We start from the raw sequence: 20,270 nt of genomic DNA on the forward strand, positions 1-20,270 counted from the left end.
TATATTAAAATTTTATTTCCCAACATCAGGGAACATACACTGTGCAATACTGTTGGCTCATGGCTTGTCAAAACCATGCAGGACATAAAAGTAGTATAAGAATCTCCTCTAGGAAGCTTATAATACAACTAATGTACATAAAACAATAGTTATCCATTAACCTCTGATTCAAACTGCAAGTATCTACAATTCTGAGGGGGGGGCAATCAATACAGGCTGCAGTATCTGGAAAAGATGCACGGAGCTGTAGCTTAAGAAGGACACCAACGATGGCAAGAAAACACATTAAAAGCCAGGACAGGGCTTCCCTGGTGGCGCAGTGGTTGAGAGTCCGCCTGCCGATGCAGGGGACACGGGTTCGTGCCCCGGTCCGGGAAGACCCCACATGCCGCGGAGTGGCTGGGTCCGTGAGCCATGGCCGCTGAGCCTGCGCGTCCGGAGCCTGTGCTCCGCAACGGGAGAGGCCAGAACAGTGAGAGGACCGCGTACCGCAAAAAAAAAAAAAAAGCCAGGACATATCCAGATAAAGGCACAGAGGCAGAACAACTTGGATATTTTCAGGGTCCTCCTGACGGGATAAAGGAGCTGTGCTGAGATAAGCCTGCAGAAGTATGGCAGACTAGTTGCAGAACAGTCTAAAAACCAGATCAGGACACTCAGACTTCAAACCTGTTTTAGCAATATAGAGCCTATGCCACCCCCCAAAAATGCTTTTTAAATCATCTGAGTTGACATTTGAATTACTGCAACATAACAGAAATTGTCTGTGGGTAGCAATTTTCACAACTCCATTATAAGGTAATTTTATTTCAGTGCAGACTTTTTCCAGACTTAAAAATTATGTATTTTCCCCCTGTACTGAATACAAAGACTATGTTTTTTGACAAACCTGCCTCAGGAAGGAAAAACATTTTTCTAATGACATTTTTTCAAGTGACACTCATGTTTCACAACTAGAATATTAGTGAATTTCACGTATTTACAAATTAGGTAGTAATCTAGCCATTATTATCTTTTATAAATACAATGTAAAATGCTTTCTAAAACAAACAAGATCTTTATCTTTCCCAACCTGATCTGTGTGTTTCCTCGGCATGAAGATCAATGCAATTTTATTCTCCTAAGGGTCTTTTCACTTTATCTTTTCATAGAAATCTTGCTGTAAAATTGGGACAGAGATACTAGGAGCATGCTGCTTTCACACTTTAAGCAAAGTTCACATTTATTTTTTGTTTAAACCTTGATTTTATAAGAAGCTAAAATGCTTTAGTGAATTGTTATGAATATAAATTTGAAGAGAAAATCTGAAACATTAATTGGTCACTTTAGAGAGATGTCAAAATAAAAAAAAAAAGAATTCTCAACATTCCCAGATTCTACTGATGCTATAATTAAAAACAGCATCCTTACTCCCTCTTGCGAGAGCACTGGAATCACAAGTAACTGCTGAACAATCATCGTCAGGAAGACGGTGGAACTCACCAAAAGAGATACCCCACATCCAAAGACAAAGGGGAAGCCACAATGAGATGGTAGGAGGGGCGCAATCACAGTAAAATCAAATCCCATAACTGCTGGGTGGGTGACTCACAGACTGGAGAACACTTATACCAAAGAAGCCCACCCACTGGAGTGAAGGTTCTGAGCCCCACGTCAGGCTTCCCAACCTGGGGGTCCGGCAACGGGAGGAGGAATTCCTAGAGAATCAGACTTTGAAGCCTAGCGGGATTTGACTGCAGGACTTCGACAGGACTGGGGGAAACAGAGACTCCACTCTTGGAGGGCACACACAAAGTAGTGTGTGCATCGGGACCCAGGAGAAGGAGCAGTGACCCCACAGGAGTCTGAACCAGACTTCCCTGCTAGTGTTGGAGGGTCTCATACAGAGGCGAGGGGTCGCTGTGTCTCACTGTGAGGACAAAGACAATGGCAACAGAAGTTCTGGGAAGTACTCCTTGGAGTGAGCCCTCCCAGAGTTCGCCATTAGCCCCACCAAAGAGCCCGGGTAGGCTCCAGTGTTGGGTCGCCCCAGGCCAAACAACCAACAGGGAGGAAACCCAGCCCCACCCATCAGAAGCCAAGCAGACTACAGTTTTACTGAACTCTGCCCACCAGAGCAACAGCCAGCTCTACCCACCATCAGTCCCTCCCATCACGAAACAGGTACAAGCCTCTTAGATAGCCTCATCCACCAGAGAGCAGACAGTGTAAGCAAGAAGAACTACAATCTTGCAGCCTGTGGAACAAACACCACATTCACAGAAAGATAGACAAGATGAAAAGCCAGAGGGCTATGTACCAGATGAAGGAACAAGATAAAACCCCAGAAAAACAACTAAATGAAGTGCAGATAGGCAACCTCCCAGAAAAAGAATTCAGAATAATGATAGTGAAGATGATCCAGGACCTTGGAAAAAGAATGGAGGCAAAGATCGAGAAGATGCAAGAAATGTTTAACAAAGACCTAGAAGAATTAAAGAACAAACAAACAGAGATGAACAATACAATAACTGAAATGAAAACTACACTAGAAGGAATCAATAGCAGAATAACTGAGGCAGAAGAACGGATAAGTGACCTGGAAGGCAGAATGGTGGAATTTACTGCTGCAGAACAGAAAAAAGAAAAAGAATGAAAAGAAATGAAGGCAGCCTAGGAGACCTCTGGGACAACATTAAACTCACCAACATTTGCATTATAAGGGTCCCAGAAGGAGAAGAGAGAAAGGACCCAAGAAAATATCTGAAGAGATTATAGTCGACAACTTCCATAACATAGGAAAGGAAATAGCCACCCAAGTCCAGGAAGCACAGACAGTCCAATACAGGATAAACTCAAGGAGAAACACACCGAAACACACAGTAATCAAATTGGTAAAAACTAAAGACAAAGAAAAATTACTAAAAGCAGCAAGGCAAAAACGACAAAGAACACACAAGGGAACTCCCATAAGGTTAACAGCTGATTTCTCAGCAGAAACTCTACAAGCCAGAAGGGAGTGGCATGACATATTTCAAGTGATGAAAGGGAAGAACCTAAAACCAACATTACTCTACCCCGCAAGGGTCTCATTCAGATTCAGTTCAGAAATCAAAAGCTTTACAGACAAGCAAAAGGGTAAGAGAATTCAGCACCACCAAACCAGCTCTACAACAAATGCTAAAGGAACTTCTCTAAGTGGGAAACACAAGAGAAGAAAAGGATCTACAAAAACAAACCCAAAGCAATTAATAAAATGGTAATAGGAACATACATATCGATAATTACCTTAAACGTGAATGCATTAAATGCTCCAACCAAAAGACACAGGCTCGCTGAATGGATACAAAAACAAGACTCTATATATGCTGTCTACAAGCGACCCACTTCAGACCTAGGGACACATACAGACTGAAAGTGAGGGGATAGAAAAAGATATTCCATGCAAATGAAAATCAAAAGAAACTGGAGTAGCAATACTCATATTAGATAAAATAGACTTTAAAATAAAGAATGTTAAAAGAGACAAGGAAGGACACTACATAATGATCAAGGGATCAATCCAAGAAGAAGATATAACAATTATAAATATATATGCAGCCAACACAGGAGCACTTCAATACATAAGGCAACTGCTAACAGCTATAAAAGAGGAAATTGACAGCAACACAATAATAGTGGGGGACTTTAACACCCTACTTACACCAATGTACAGATCATCCCAACAGAAAATTAATAAGGAAGCACAAGCTTTAAATGACACAATAGACCAGATACATTTAATTGATATTTATAGGCCATTACATCCAAAAACAGCACTTTACACTTTCTTCTCAAGTGCACATGGAAGAGTCTCCAGGACAGATCACATCTTGGGTCACAAATCAAGCCTCAGTAAATGTAAGAAAACTGAAATCATATCAAGCATCTTTTCTGACCACAACACTATGAGATTAGAAATCAATTAGAGGGGAAAAATAGTAAAAACCACAAACACATGGAGGCTAAACAATACGTTACAAAATAGCCAAGAGATCACTGAAAAAATAAAAAAATACCTAGAGGCAAAGTACAACAAAAACATGACAATCCAAAACCTATGGGATGCAGCAAAAGCAGTTCTAAGAGGGAAGTTATAGCAATACAAGCCTACCTCAAGAAACAAGCAAAATCTCAAATAAACAATCTAACCTTACAACTAAAGGAACTAGAGAAAGAAGAACAAACAAAACCCAAAGTTAGTAGAAGAAGAGAAATCATAAAGATCAGAGCAGAAATAAATGAAATAGAAACAAAGAAAACAATAGCAAAGATCAATAAAACTAAAAGCTGGTTCTTTGAGAAGATAAACAAAATTGATAAACCATTAGCCATATTCATCAAGAAAAAGAGGGAGAGGACTCAAATCAATAAAATGAAAAATGAAAAGGGGAAGTTACAAAAGACACCGCAGAAATACAAAGCATCCTAAGAGACTTCTACAAGCAACGTTATGCCAATAAAATGGACAACCTGGAGGAAATGGACAAATTCTTAGAAAGGTATAACCTCCCAAGACTGAATCAGGAAGAAACAGAAAATATGAACAGACCAATCACAAGTAATGAAATTGAAACTGTGATTAAAAATTTTCCAACAAACAAAAGTCTAGGACCAGATGGCTTCACAGGTGAATTCTATCAAACATTCAGAGAAGAGCTAACACCCATCCTTCTCAAACTCTTGCCAAAAATTGAAGGGGAGGGAACACTAACAAACTCATTCTGAGGCCACCATCACCCTGACACCAAAACCGGACAAAGATACTACAAAAATTGGAAATTACAGACCAGTATCACTGATGAATATAGATGCAAAAATCCTCAACAAAATACTAGCAAACAGAATCCAACAACACATTAAAAGGCTCATACACCATGAACAAGTGGGATTCATCCCAGGGATGCAAGGATTCTTCAATATACGCAAATCAATCAATGTGATACACCGTATTAACAAACTGAAGGAGAAAAACCACATGATCATCTCAACAGACGCAGAAAAAGCTTTTGACAAAATTCTACACCCGTTTACGATAAAAACTCTCCAGAAAATGGGCACAGAGGGAACGTACCTCAACAAAATAAAGACCATATACAACAAACCCACAGCAAACATCATTCTCAATGGTGAAAAACTGAAAGCATTTCCTCTAAGATCAGGAACAAGACACGGATGTCCACCCTCGCCACTATTATTCAACACAGTTTTGAAAGTCCTAGCCACGGCAATCAGAGAAGAAAAAGAAATAAAAGGAATACAAATTGGAAAAGAAGTAAAACTGTCACTGTTTTGCAGATGACATGCTACTATACATAGAGAATCCGAAAGATGCCACCAGAAAACTAGCAGAGCTAATCAATGAATGCAGGATATAAAATTAATGCATAGAAATCTCTTGCATTCCTATACACTAATCATAAAAAATCTGAAAGAGAAATTGAGGAAACACTCCCATTTACCACTGCAAAAAAAAAGAATAAAATACCTAGGAATAAACCTACCTAGGGAGACAAACGACCTGTATGCACAAAACTATAAGACACTGATGAAACAAATTAAAGATGATACCAACAGATGGAGAGATATAGCATGTTCTTGGATTGGAAGAATCAATATTGTGAAAATGACTATACTACCCAAAGCAATCTACAGATCCAATGCAATCCCTATCAAACTACCAATGGCATTTTTTACAGAAATAAGTCAAAAAATCTTAAAATTTGTATGGAGACACAAAAGACCATGAATAGCCAAAGCAGTCTTAAGGGAAAGAAATGGAGCTGGAGGAATCAGACTCCCTGACTTCAGACTATACTACAAAGCTACAGTAATCAAGACAATATGGTACTGGCACAAAAACAGAAACATAGATCAATGGAACAGGGTAGAAAGCCCACAGATAAAACTACGCACTTATGGTCAACTAATCTGTGACAAAGGGGGCAAGGATACACAATGGAGAAAAGCCAGTCTCTTCAATAAGTGGTGCTGGGAAAACTGGACCGCTACATGTAAAAGAATGAAATTAGAACACTCCCTAACACCACACACAAAAATAAACTCAAAATGGATTAGAGACTTAAATGTAAGACTGGACACTATAAAACTGTTAGAGGAAAACATAGGAAGAACACTCTCTGACATAAGTCACAGCAAGATCTTTTATGATCCACCTCCTAGAGTAATGGAAATAAAAACAAAAATAAATAAATGGCACCTAATGAAACTTCAAAGCTTTTGCACAGCAAAGGAAAGTACAAACAAAATGAAAAGACAACCCTCAGAATGGGAGAAAATACTTGCGAACAAATCAATGGACAAAGGATTAATCTCTAAAATATAGAAACAGCTCATGCAGCTCAATATCAAATAAACAAACAACCCAATCCAAAAATGGGCAGAAGACCTAAACAGACATTTCTCCAAAGAAGACATACAGATGCCCAAGAAGCATACGAAAAGCTGCTCAACATCACTAATTATTAGAGAAATGTAAATCAAAACTACATTGAGGTATCACCTCACACCAGTAAGAATGGGCATCATCAGAAAATCTACAAAAAGCAAATGCTGGAGAGGGTCTGGAGAAAAGGGAACCCTCTTGCACTGTTTTGGGGAATGTAAACTGATACAGCCACTATGGAGAACAGTACAGAGGTTCCTTGAAAAACTAAAAATAGAATTACCATATGATCCAGCAATCCCACTACTGGGCAAAAACCCAGAGAAAACCATAATTCAAAAAGGCACATGCACCCGAATGTTCATTGCAGCACTATTTACAATAGCCAGGACACATGGAAGCAACCTAAATGCCCATCGACAGACGAATGGATAAAGAAGATGTGGTATATATATACAAAGGAGTATTACTCAGCCATAAAAAGGAATGAAGTTTGGTCATTTGTAGAGACATGGATGGACGTAGAGACTGTCATACAGAGTGAAGTAAGTCAGAAAGAGAAAAACAAATATTGTATATTAACCCATATATGTGGAACCTAGAAAAATGGTACAGATGAACTGGTTTGCAGGGCAGAAATTGAGACAACAGATGTAGAGAACAAACGTATGGACACCAAGGGGGGAAAGTGGCGGGGTGGTGGTGGTGGTGGTGTGATGAATTGGGCGATTGGAATTGACATGTATTCACTGATGTGTATAAAATGGATGACTAATAAGAACCTGCTGTATAAAAAAACAAAATAAAATTCAAAAAAAAAAGAATAAAGTTACTATAATCGTCAAAAAAAATAGCATCCCTATAATAACACAAAATCATTATCACAGGAAAAAATATTAAAATGTTCTCAATAAACAATGAAAGAAAAAAAATGACAAAAAAGGCCAGGGAGTGGGCATGGTAAAGCATAACAACAAGGCCCCACTGAATCACACTTGCTGATTTCCATACCCTTGTATACAGTCTCTTTCCACACAGACCCTGTGTTTGAGTGGCTTTGGTCAATGGGACATCAGCAAATATGCCACTAAACTGAGGCTTGGTAAGTCCTCAAGCACTGAGGCTTGCCCTAACTGGAACTCTGAGACCACCATGATGGGATGAAGCCCAGGACAAGAGAGACCAGCTGTCCCAGCCATCTCAGCTGAGCTGCCTGCTGGCTGCCAGTAACCATGAGTGAGTTTAGACAAGACCAGAAGAAATGTCCAGTCAAACCACAGAATCATGAGACTTAATTATGACCTAAAAAAAAACTTAATTAAGCCTTTGGACTAGAAAATAATATAAAGATTTACCTGATTTCAAGGTAGGAAAGACTTTCTAAATATTAAAGCAAAGTTCGAAATTAAAGGAAAAGATCTGACAAAAGAAGACTTCAAACTCCTACACATTAAAAAAATGTTTTTACCTAAAAAGCATGTTTTCAATATATCAACAAACGGTTAATACATTTACAATATAGTGAGCAATGCCCTGGTAGGAAAATGAGCAAATATTACGCTCTTGAAATTCACACACAAAAAAGAAATAAATAAAAGAACAAAAAATGTTCAAACTCATCAGTAACCAAAGTGATGCAAACTGTAAACACCAGTTTAAAAATCTCTCAAACTGACAAAGTTCAAAAAATTAAAATGTTTGGTGTTCATAAGTATTTCATGAAATGGAAACACAAACTGATGTTGGTGGGTAAGCTGGGACAACTGTGTGGAAGGACAATTCAGGTATATACATCTATCTATCTATCTATCTAAAAAATGATTTCTTAAAACATGTGTACTTTCTGACCCAAAATTTCACTCAAGAAGTTTACCTTAAATATATAACCAGAGATTTAAGTAGAGATGTAAGATATCCACCTAAACTTTATTTTGAACAGGAAAAATATCTGAAATATCCTCTTTTTCCACTAGGGAATTTGTTAAATAAAAAATAGTACATCCATAAAATGGATAGCGAACAACCATTAAAACACATCTCAAGGGACTTCCCTCATGGTGCAGTGGTTAAGACTCCGTGCTCCCAACGCAGGGGGCCCAGGTTTGATCCCTGGTCAGGGAACTAGATCCCACATGCATGCTGCAACTAAGAGTTTGCATGCCACAACTAAGGAGCCTGCCTGCTGCAACTAAGGAGCCCACGTGCCGTGAGTAAAGGAGCCAGAGAGCTGCAACTAAGGAGCCTGCCTGCCGCAACTAAGACAACGCAACCAAAGAAAGTTAAAAAAAAATTATCTCAAAAAATATTTAACAATATAGGAAACCGATCACGATAAAATGCTAAGTGAAAATGCAAGATACAAAACTACACGTGCATTATCATCCTAATTTTGTGAAGGGGATGAATACAAATGCACATTCACAACCTCACATACACATATACTTATTTATCTCCAAGAAATTCCAGAAAAATGTACATCACCATGTTAATAGTGCTTTTGTTCTTGGTAGGATTATAAGCTATTTTCACTGTTTTCTTTACATATTCTCTATTTCCTATATAATGATTTTTTTTTTTTTTTTTTTTTTTTTTTTTGCGGTACGCTGGCTTCTCACTGTTGTGGCCTCTCCCATTGCGGAGCACAGGCTCAGCAGCCATGGCTCACAGGCCCAGCCACTCCGCGGCATGTGGGATCTTCCCGGACCGGGGCACGAACCCCTGTCCCCTACATCAGCAGATGGACTCTCAACCACTGCACTACCAGGGAAGCCCTATAATGATTATTTTTAAAAGCCATCAACATTGACCCAATAATTATGCTTCTTATAAACTGACCTACTGATACATTCTGAAGTATGGGCAGAAATGTAAATTTTCCTACCATAGCATTGTTCAGGATCACAAAAAATCAGAAATAACATAAATGTCCCAAATATAAACAGTTAAGAAAATATGGCACTGCAGAATACAGTGCAGTCTTATAAAAATTTGTCAAGACATTTTCATAAAGTTGAAAAAGGGGAAAAGATAGAAAATTATAACTACAATATAATTTCCACCATATGAAACATATATGAAAATGTACACAGTCTAGGGAAAAAAAATTAGAAGAAAACATACTGCAAAGTCTACAGCTCTAAACAAGATAATGGGTGATTTTAAGTTTCTATTTTATGCTTATATTTTTAGAAGGTGAGTATAACAGCTTTGTAATATTTTGGAAGAATATGTTTAAAAATTATTAAATCTTTTAGAAGAATATTTGTTAATGACTTGAGAAAGACTAATACTACTACATCATTTTAAATAAGGCCCTTGAGAACCTGTGGATTTTGGTACTGTCAGAGGTCCTGGCACCAATCCCTCACGGATACCTAGGGGCAACTGTAAGTTAAGGAAAAACAACAGGTGCAAACATGTCCTATATACAATATGGTCTCAATTTTTTAAAAGACAATTGCAACTTTTACATGCAAATCTCAAATATGTGAACCCAAGAAAACAGTGAAAAGAATACAATTCACCAAAACAGTAGTTATCTTTAATTAGTGCGATCAATAATTTAGTATTCTTCTTTATATTTTTCTGCATTGTTCAAATATAAATCAAGACATTTTTAAAAAGAATAAGTACATGGCGTGTGCTCAGAGCAGGGGGTGTGAAGAAGTGGCTTGTTTACAACACATCTGACAGGAATCTGGGTTCATTTGGACAAGGGGCACAAAACTTGCGGCCTTCCTATGAACAAATACCCAACACGTGTTCCCCTGCACCTCCATGTGGCTGCTGCGCAGGACCAGTGGGACAGGGCTCAGTACTGGAAGGAAAGCTACGGTATTTAGTGGGGGAGTTTGCCACCTAGAGCCTGTCTGGTTCATGTGTGTGTGAGCCATGAGTGGTCTTATAGACATAGAGGCTTTGAACCCCTCTCTTCAAGGAAAAAAGAAAAACAGATTCCAACTATATGCCATTCTGGAAAAGGCAAAACAATGGAGACAATAAAAAGATCAATGGTTGCCAGGAGTTTGGGGGGAGAGGGGAGATGAATACATATAGTACAGGAGTCTTTATGAGCAGTGAAAATACTTTGTATGACGTTATAATGATTTTATGTCATCATACGTTTGTCCAAAGCCATAGAACGTGCAACACTATTCACTTTATAAAGTGAACCCTAAGATTAACTAGGGACTTCGGTGATTACAGTGTGTCAGTGCAGTTCAGCCTTGGTTAAAAAAAAAAGTCTTAAAGAATTAACACTCGCGGTAGACATTTTTGGCTAAACTTTTGTTTTACTTTTATATATGTATACATATTATATATGTGTGGGTTTGTTGGATTGTGATGTAAAATCTACTTTTTAGATTAAAAAAATTTGCAGCCTACTGTAGTTATACTGGCAAATAAAAGCACAAATTAATCTCAAAAAAAATAAAAAGAATAAGTACAACTTACTTAAGAATGTTTTCCCATGTTTGACTGTCATAAAATGCATGGCTCCAACTCATTTTGACTGTTCCAACAATGACATTTTGTGAAAACACATCTGATCCCAATTTTCGATAAAGTTCCTCACATTCATCCAGGGGCATATGAAACAATCCCAACATGAATGCTAATATAGCACCTGAAAGAAAGAATCCTTAGTTTTTATCAGCACTGCCATTATAGTACTTATAAGATCTCCTGAGTCACAGACTTGGTTAAAATTCTAGCTTTGATACTTTTTAACTGTGTCACCTGAGACAAACTACTTAACCTCCCAGAGCCCCAATTTTTTTCATCTATAAAATAAGGATAATAACAGCAACTAAAATTTACATGTTCTTTTAACACTGGGATAACACACGTAAAGGGCATTACCAGGCCTCAATGAGGATTCAATAAATACTAACCACTGATGATGATGATAATTTAAAAATATATAAAAATGTGTTGTTTTGCATTAAATTAAATAATATATAATTAAGATACCGTGGTAGACAATGTCCTCTCTAACCTTAATAAATTCCTTAGTTTTAGTCAGAGAATACAGTATATTTGACAACTTACCAATTCATTAAAATGATTACTCCTTCAGGTTGGTCCTGGGAACCAATGTAATAAATAAAGACATTCGGTCTCTGGGATGTCTTTTTAAATAGCTGACTGCATACCCTAGCTGCACTTGATAGGACACACTGCCACCTAGTGTACCTAGCTGGCCTAGCCCTGAACTAAAGAGGAAAAGGGGAGAAGAACGCTTTGAGTGACAGGGAAAGGGTGGTAAGGGCGAAGACCTGTAGAGTATCACTGCTTACATTAAGATAATGAACAAAGTAAAAAACAGGAAATCACTATTATAATGTATTTTAAATATTTTATGTATTTTATTATTCTTAGTCTTATTCTAGTAAAAGATAAGTCAGCTTGTTTTAAAATACATTGTATGGCATAACTATATGATAGAAATTGTTACGTATCAATTTGCAGAAAATGTTTAATTAACACAAGAAATAACTTGTCAAAAAAAAATTAAGTTGCTTTTAAGAAGAGCTACTATAAAGATGAACAGATATTGAAAAACTGAATTTTATTGAATGGTTAAGGACATTACCCTTAAACTAAATATATATTTTTAACTTTATAAAAACTAATGTGCAGGGACTTCCCTGGTGGTCCAGTGGTTAAGATACTACCTTCCAATGTAGGGGACGTGCGTTCCATCCCTGGTAAGGGAACAAAGATCACACATGTTGCGGGCCAACTAAGCCTGTGTGCTCTAGAGCCCGCGTGCCACAACTAGAGAGCCTGCACACTGCAGCTACTGAGCCTGCACGCCACAACTAGAGAGAAGCCCGCATGCCACAATGAAGAGCCTGCATGCCGCAACTAAGATCCCATGGGTCGCAAGTAAGACCCAATGCAGCCAAAACAAACAAATGAACACTAAATGTGCAAACAAAATTTCTACATTAGAATATACAAAATGGTTAAAAGAAAGGAAAATTATAAGCACTATATTATAAGTTAAGGTTAAAGTAAGCTAGAAGACACAATGGAAAAGATATATTGTGATAAGTGCAGAAACGTACATATTACATTAACAAATACTCTACTCGGTAGATGAATCTCTGGTTTAAAATTCTCTTCATTAAGCACCCACCTACTAAAAATGGTGCCAAAGCAAGAAGTTAGCTTGTAGATATGTTTAAAGGTTTAAATTGCTAGGACCATTCCAAAATTTAACAGAAATGGCCAGGGTAACAGCTCCGGGAAAAAATACCAAGAACACTTGCACTGTGAAGGTCTCTTTAAGAAAAATTTCCATAGTTATATCAATTGGGGATATACATATTATTTTCCTATCCTGAGAGTCACAAGGCATTTTTAATATGCTAGGAGGTCTCAGAAGTCCCTCTGTAAAGAAACCTGTTTTAACTTTCTCTAACCCAACCTTTCCCAAATCTGTTATCATCTTGAGGAATCATTGTTCAGTGGAACATCACAGGAATCACCGATTCCTTATACTTGTGAATTATCCCTACAACTGCTCTCATTTAGTTTTCATAATGGAGCGTCAATTCACATGCCCTTTGGGAATATCTGTCATACCTGACACAGATAATGTAGAGAAATCATTTGATTTTGTTGCTGGTAGTCTTTAGGTCTACTATTATAACTCCAAAGAATGAGAAAAAATAGAAAAGTCTATGAAGATAAACTAATGTAAAGTGAGAAATTATCAGGCCAAATAGTAAAATGTACAGCAGGGATCTGCAATGCTAACAGTCCTTGAGTGTTACCTGGGAGGTAAGCAATAGCTATAGGTACCCTGAGAGGCTTCATGTACACCCTGGAGGATGGGGGTGATGCATGGGTGAGAAAGTTGATGTAAGAAACAGAAAAACAAAACAAACAGAAAGCAAAACAAAAATTTATCTGTTGGTGAGTCAGTGAAAACTAGAAAATTATTCAGAAGCTTATTATTCTAAGTTGCCAATTTCTTCTATACAAGCATGAAACTAGAATTTTAAATGTACATCAACTAGCAATATTAAAAAGCTTTTAAAAAACATAGATTCTCACATTTATCTGTTTGGTTTCGAACAACCAGATAAAAAAGGATATAAGAAGCAATTTCCTCACAGAGGGATACCTTTCAAAAGAAAGTAAAATCGTATCCATCCTTAATGTTCCGTTTGTTCAAGTACAATTTGAGCACCTATCACTTTCCTACTTTCCTTCAGGTGACTATACCATAAGGTGATAATTCATAATTTATACTTGTCACTGTGGCTTACTTAAACCATATTAGAAAAGCATGCTAAAATCTACTTCTGAATATTAACTTATTCCCAATAAACATTTTAAAAAGTTCATTAAGCAAATCAAAGGTCTATTCATCATCAAAACATGAAACTAACATCCATCATTTCAGGAAATGACCAGGATCTTAAACTTGAGTGCTTAATGTTATTTTTCTTAATGCACTGCTGGGATGCACCACTTCCACACGATAATAACAATCACCTGTGCTTACACCGCAAATGTAATCAAAGAGTTGATGAATTGGCTTCTGAGTAAGTTCAACTAATTTTCGTAGGGTCTGAAGAGCAACCACACCCCTGTAGGAAAAATAAAAGGCAAAAATGAAAATTCTTGTTTTAAGGAAAGTTAAACTATTGAATAAAACAATCTTTGGTTTCCAAGCTTATATGCTAACATGAAAACCAATAATATAAATTATCATCAGTTAAAACTGATGAAGGTTTCTGGATCACTTTTGAAAATCTATATCTAAATAATGGTATTAAAACCTGTGTCATGGCACCACATTTTGAATTTACACTAGTATCTCTTTAAATAAGACAACAAAGATATGGCAACGTAAAATATTTTATCAAACACTCCAACTGTGGAAATTCCTTCAAACTTCCACTCGCCAGTTTTGGGGTGCCATGTACTGGGTTTCTCCACTTAGCAATGTGGTCGGTTACCTGTGCTTCTATACATTTCATGTATTTTACTAGTCATACTTTTAAGCTTTCTTTTATTTATTCATTTTTAAAAACTTTCAACTACCTCAAAACAAGGCTTTGCACTAAGAATGTATTCATTTATGTGCTGACTTTGTTCATTTCTGGACTCTTGCCAAAGGCAGCAAGTAGCTTCATGATGGAATGTGAAAGATGAAACAGCCTAGGAGGTGCAGGAGGTGCTGGAAAATCCTTAATACTGGGGGATATACAGACATAATGAAAAGTTCTAATCCCAATACAAGCTGTGGAGCAGAGAACACAGTATTAGTGAGGCATCACAAAATAAAATTTAGAGTGTCAAATTGTGCTTTGATACTACGAGCACAAAGTTACTAGAAAACATCGTTAAGACGTTTTCATAGAAAACGAAAGATACAGATTTTGTTTTTAATTGCCAGAAGTAATGTGGATTTGAAGAGCGGTCAGAGAAGATGGCTTATGAGGGCGATACACTGTGAATTCAATGTATTTTTAATGTGAGACATGAAGAATTAAAGATCATGCTGGATAAACGAAAGATACAGATTTTTTTTTTTTAATTGCCAGAAGTAATGTGGATTTGAAGAGCAGTCAGAGAAGAAAAGATGGCTTATGAGGGTGATACACTGTGAATTCAATGTATTTTTAATGTGAGACATGAAGAATTAAAGATCATGCTAGATAGAATATATTTAACAGTGTGCCCTCCATTATCTTATGAAAAGGAAATAAAACATGCACATGTATATATTCAAACAGAAAAAAATATTTGAAGAAATAAATCAAAATAGCAAAAATAACCTTGGAATTGTGAGCTATGATTGTTTCGTTTGGTTTGTTTTTCTTTATATTTTTCTTTTTTTTCCCTCCCAAGTTCCACTTGTATAAGCCGGAAGGAAACTATTTTAAAATGCAGTATTTATAAATTAATTCACGACAAATTTAAAAATAAATATTATTGTTAGGTTGATTCTACATGCCTAACACTCTACCAGGCTCTCGTAGACAAAAGAAATGTTAAGATATGGGTTCTTTTCTCACGAGCCTTCTTACCTTACTTCTTTCAATACCGATTTCCCATTCTGGCTGCTTTCTCATAGTCCCCTAAACCGAGGTTTCCCAACAGCAACACCACTGACATTTTGGGCCAGGTAATCTTTTGTTGTAGGGACTGTCCTAGGCATTGCAGGATATTTAGCACAACTGTCCTCTCCTCACTAAATGTAAGTAGCAATCCCCCAACTGTCACAACTAAAAATGTCTCCATACACAGACAAATATTCTCTAGAGGGCAAAATCACCTCCAGTGCAGAATCACTGATCTAACCCCGCCTTCATCCTAACCAGCCTCTAGATTTTCCCAAATATCTTCACTCTAATTTCCTCCCTGTATGATAAATAAAACCCCTATTCTTTTTTTTTTTTTTTTAAAGGATCCTTTGCCACAGACCTTGGTCTTTATTTTTTATTTTTTTGCGGTACGCTGGCCTCTCACTGTTGTGTCCTCTCCCGTTGTGGAGCACAGGCTCCAGATGCGCAGGCTCAGCGGCCATGGCTCACGGGCCCAGCCGCTCCGCGGCATGTGGGATCTTCCCGGACTGGGGCACGAACCCGTGTCCCCTGCATCGGCAGGCGGACTCTCAACCACTGCGCCACCAGGGAAGCCCAAAAACCCCTATTCTATGAAACCAAGTATTACTTACTGATCACAGATCTCTTTTCACTACATAGCTCCCTCACTCTAAACAGACATTTGAATCTTATTCCATGTTCTTATTTCAGATCTCTTCTCGACCGTTATTTTTTCAAAAGCTCATAGCCATGATCACTCTTTAGAGAGTAACAGCACTGTTACTCTCTATCCCTTTACTTTGCTTTACACTTCTTCATAGCACCGATAATTACTCAATAATACATTTTTGTTTTTCTAGTTGCTGTCTCTTAAGGGAGGAGCAGACATGGCAGGGAACTGCAACACAAGCTAGAAATTTTAGGGGGAAAGGTTCATGAAATGAAGCCAACGCATCTAACCAACAAATAAGGAACTAGACAAACTAAGACCGAATAGGAAGCATGGATGGACTGAGATTAGTAAGAAGGGAGCCTAATGGCGAAATTATCTCCTTCTGAGCTTGGCATCTGTGAGATGTAGGGAGTCAGGAAGTTACTGCCATAGGCTCCTTTTCTAACAATCACTTTATTACTAGTTGACTGATACATATGGGTAAGATAAATACAATAAAAGAAAACTAATATTACAGAACACTGCCAAGATTTTAAGAGAATCACGGTTGATAAAGTGTCCTAAACTACCGAAAACGTCTGAAAAGACCAAACCAAAATATAAATACTAGGTCACATTAAAATCAGAGGAAGGGGATTTGTTCATGGCTCCTCGTGGTTATAGATCCAGAAATTTAGTTCTCTTCTGATCCAGAAGAAACCCATCTTAGCTGGAGAAATAAAACTGAGAGTCTGTTCGTTTTAGGACAACAGTATCCGTGTGGCTGACAGGGTCTTGGTGCTCCGGCCGGGTGTCAGGCCTGAGCCCCTGAGGTGGGAGAGCCGAGTTCAGGACATTGGTCCACCAGAGACCTCCCAGCCCCACGTAATATCAATTGGTGAGAGCTCTCCCAGATATCTCCGTCTTAACACTAACACCCAGCTCCACCCAACGGCCAGCAAGCTGCAGTGCTGGATGCCTCATGTCAAACAACTAGTAAGATAGGAACACAACCACACCCACTAGCAGAGAGACTGTCTAAAATCAAACTAAGTTCACAGACACCCAAAAACACACCACTGGAAGTAGCCCTGCCCAGCAGAGAGACAAGACCCAGACTCATCCACCAGAACACAGGCACCAGTCCCCTCCACCAGGAAGCCTACACAACCCACTGAACCAACCTTAGCCACTTGGGGGCAGACACCAAAAACAATGGGAACTACGAACCTGCAGCCTGCGAAAAGGGGACCACAAACGCAGAAAGTTAAGCAAAATGAAAAGATACAGAAACACACAGCAGATGAAGGAGCAAGGTAAAAACAAACCAGACCAAACAAATGAAGAGGAAATAGGCAGTCTATCTGAAAAAGAATTCAGAATAATGATACTAAAGATGATCCAAAATCTTGGAAATAGAATGGAGAAAATACAAGAAATGTATAACAAGGAACCAGAAGAACTAAAGAGGAAACAAACAACAATGAACAACACAATAAATGAAACTAAAAATTCTCTAGAAGGAATCAATAGCAGAATAACTGAGGTAGAAAAATGGAAAAGTGACCTGGAAAATAAAATACTGGAAATAACTACTGCAGACCAGAATAAAGAAAAAAGAATGAAAAGAATAGAGGACAGTCTCAGAGACCTCTGGGATAACATTAAATGCACCAACATTCATATTACAGGGGTGTCAGAGGAAGAAGAGAAAAAGAAAGGGACTGAGAAAATATCTCAGGAGATGATAGTTGAAAACTTCCCTAATATGGGAAAGGAAATAGTCAATCAAGTCCAGGAAGCACAGAGAGTCCCATACAGGATAAATCCAAGGAAAAACACGCCAAGACACATATTAATCAAACTAAAAAAAATTAAATACAAAGAAAAAATATTAAAAGCAGCAAGTGAAAAACAACAAATAACATACAAAGGAAACCCCATAAGGTTAACAGCTGACTTTCAGCAGAAACTTTGCAACGAGAAGGGAGTGGCAGGACATATTTTAAGTGATAAAAAGGAAAAAACTACAACCAAGATTACTCTACCCAGCAAGGATCTCATTCAGATTTAACAGAGAAATTAAAACCTTTACAGACAAGCAAAAGCTAAGAGAATTCAGCACCACCAAACCAGCTTTACAACAAATGCTAAAGGAACTTCCGTAGGCTGGAAACACAAGAGAAGGAAAAGACCTACAATAATAAACCCAAAACAAGTAACAAAATGGTAACAGGCACATACATATCGATAATTACCTTAAATGTAAATGGATTAAATGCTCCAACCAAAAGACACAGGCTGGCTGAATGGATACAAAAACAAGACCCATATATATGCTGTCTACAAGAGACCCACTTCAGATCTAGGGACACATACAGACTGAAAGTGAGGGATGGAAAAAGATATTCCATGCAAATGGAAATGAAAAGAAAGCTGGAGCAAAAATTCTCCTATCAGACAAAACAGACTTTAAAATAAAGACTATAACAAGAGACAAAGAAGAACACTACATAAAGATCAAGGGATCAAACCAAGAAGAAGATATAACAATTGTAAGTATTTATGCACCAAACATAGGAGCACCTCAATACATAAGGCAAATGCTAACAGCCATAAAAGGGGAAATCAACAGTAACACAATTATGGTAGCAGACTTTAACAACCCACTTTCACCAATGGATAGATCGTCCAAAATGAAAATAAATAAGGAAACACAAGCTTTAAATGATACATTAAACAAGATGGACTTAATCGATATTTATAGGACATTCCATCCCAAAACAATAGAATACACTTTCTTCTCAAGTGCTCCTGGAACATTCTCCAGGATAGATCATATCTTGGGTCACAAATCAAGCCTTGGTAAATTTAAGAAAATTGAAATCGTATCAAGTGTCTTTTCCGACCACAACATTATGAGACTAGATATCTAGAGGAAAAAGATCTGTAAAAAATACAAACACATGGAGGCTAAACAATACACTACTAAATAACCAAGCGATCACTGAAGAAATCAAAGAGGAAATCAAAAAATACCTAGAAACAAACGACAATGAAAACACGATGACCCAAAACGTATGGGATGCAACAAAAGCAGTTCTAAGAAGGAAGTATATAGCAATACAATCCCACCTCAGGAAACAAGAAACATCTCAAATAAACAACCTAATCTTACACCTAAAGCAATTAGAGAAAGAAGAACAAAAAAACCCCAAAGTTAGCAGAAGGAAAGAAATTATAAAGATCAGAGCAGAAATAAATGAAAATGAAGGAAACAATACCAAAGATCAATAAAACTAAAAGCTGGTTCTTTGAGAAGATAAACAAAATTGATAAACCATTAGCCAGACTCATCAAGAAAAAAAGGGAGAAGACTCAAATCAATAGAATTAGAAATGAAAAAGGAGAAGTAACAACTGACACTGCAGAAATACAGAAGATCATGAGAGATTACTACAAGCAACTACGCGCCAATAAAATGGACAACCTGGAAGAAATGGACAAATTCTTAGAAAAGCACAACCTTCCAAGACTAAACCAGGAAGAAACAGAAAATATAAACAGGCACTGAAACTGAGACTGTGATTAAAAATCTTCCAACAAACAAAAGACCAGGACCAGATGGCTTCACAGGCGAATTCTATCAAACCTTTACAGAAGAGCTAACACCTATCCTTCTCAAACTCTTCCAAAATATAGCAGAGGGAGGAACACTCCCAAACTCATTCTACAAGGCCACCATCACACTGATACCAAAACCAGACAAAGATGTCACAAAGAAAGAAAACTACGGGCCAATATCACTGATGTACATAGATACAAAAATCCTCAACAAAATACTAGCAAACAGAATCCAACAGTACATTAAAAGGATCATACACCATGATCAAGTGGGGTTTATCCCAGAAATGCAAGGATTCTTCAATATACGCAAATCAATCAATGTGATAAACTATATTAACAAAGGAGAAAAAACATGATCATCTCAATAGATGCAGAAAAAGCTTTTGACAAAATTCAACACCCATTTATGATAAAAACCCTCCAGAAAGTAGGCATAGAGGGAACTTACCTCAACATAATAAAGACCATATATGACAAACCCACAGCCAACACTGTT

General features: G+C 37.6%; 1 protein-coding gene across 1 annotated transcript in view; it reads right to left on the reverse strand.

The window, feature by feature from the left end:
- PNPLA8 (patatin like domain 8, phospholipase A2) overlaps positions 1–20,270 on the reverse strand; it is a 137,858-nt gene that overhangs the window by 17,840 nt on the left and 99,748 nt on the right. Inside the window, exons 5-6 of the mRNA XM_079711720.1 lie at positions 13,937–14,031; positions 10,880–11,051 (exon numbers count right to left, since the gene is read on the reverse strand). Coding sequence (XP_079567846.1) covers positions 10,880–11,051; positions 13,937–14,031 — 267 coding nt within the window. The remainder of the gene's footprint in view (positions 1–10,879; positions 11,052–13,936; positions 14,032–20,270) is intronic.

This window comes from Hyperoodon ampullatus (genome assembly GCF_949752795.1).
Source record: "Hyperoodon ampullatus genome assembly, chromosome: 9".
In the NCBI taxonomy this organism is placed as follows: domain Eukaryota; kingdom Metazoa; phylum Chordata; class Mammalia; order Artiodactyla; family Ziphiidae; genus Hyperoodon; species Hyperoodon ampullatus.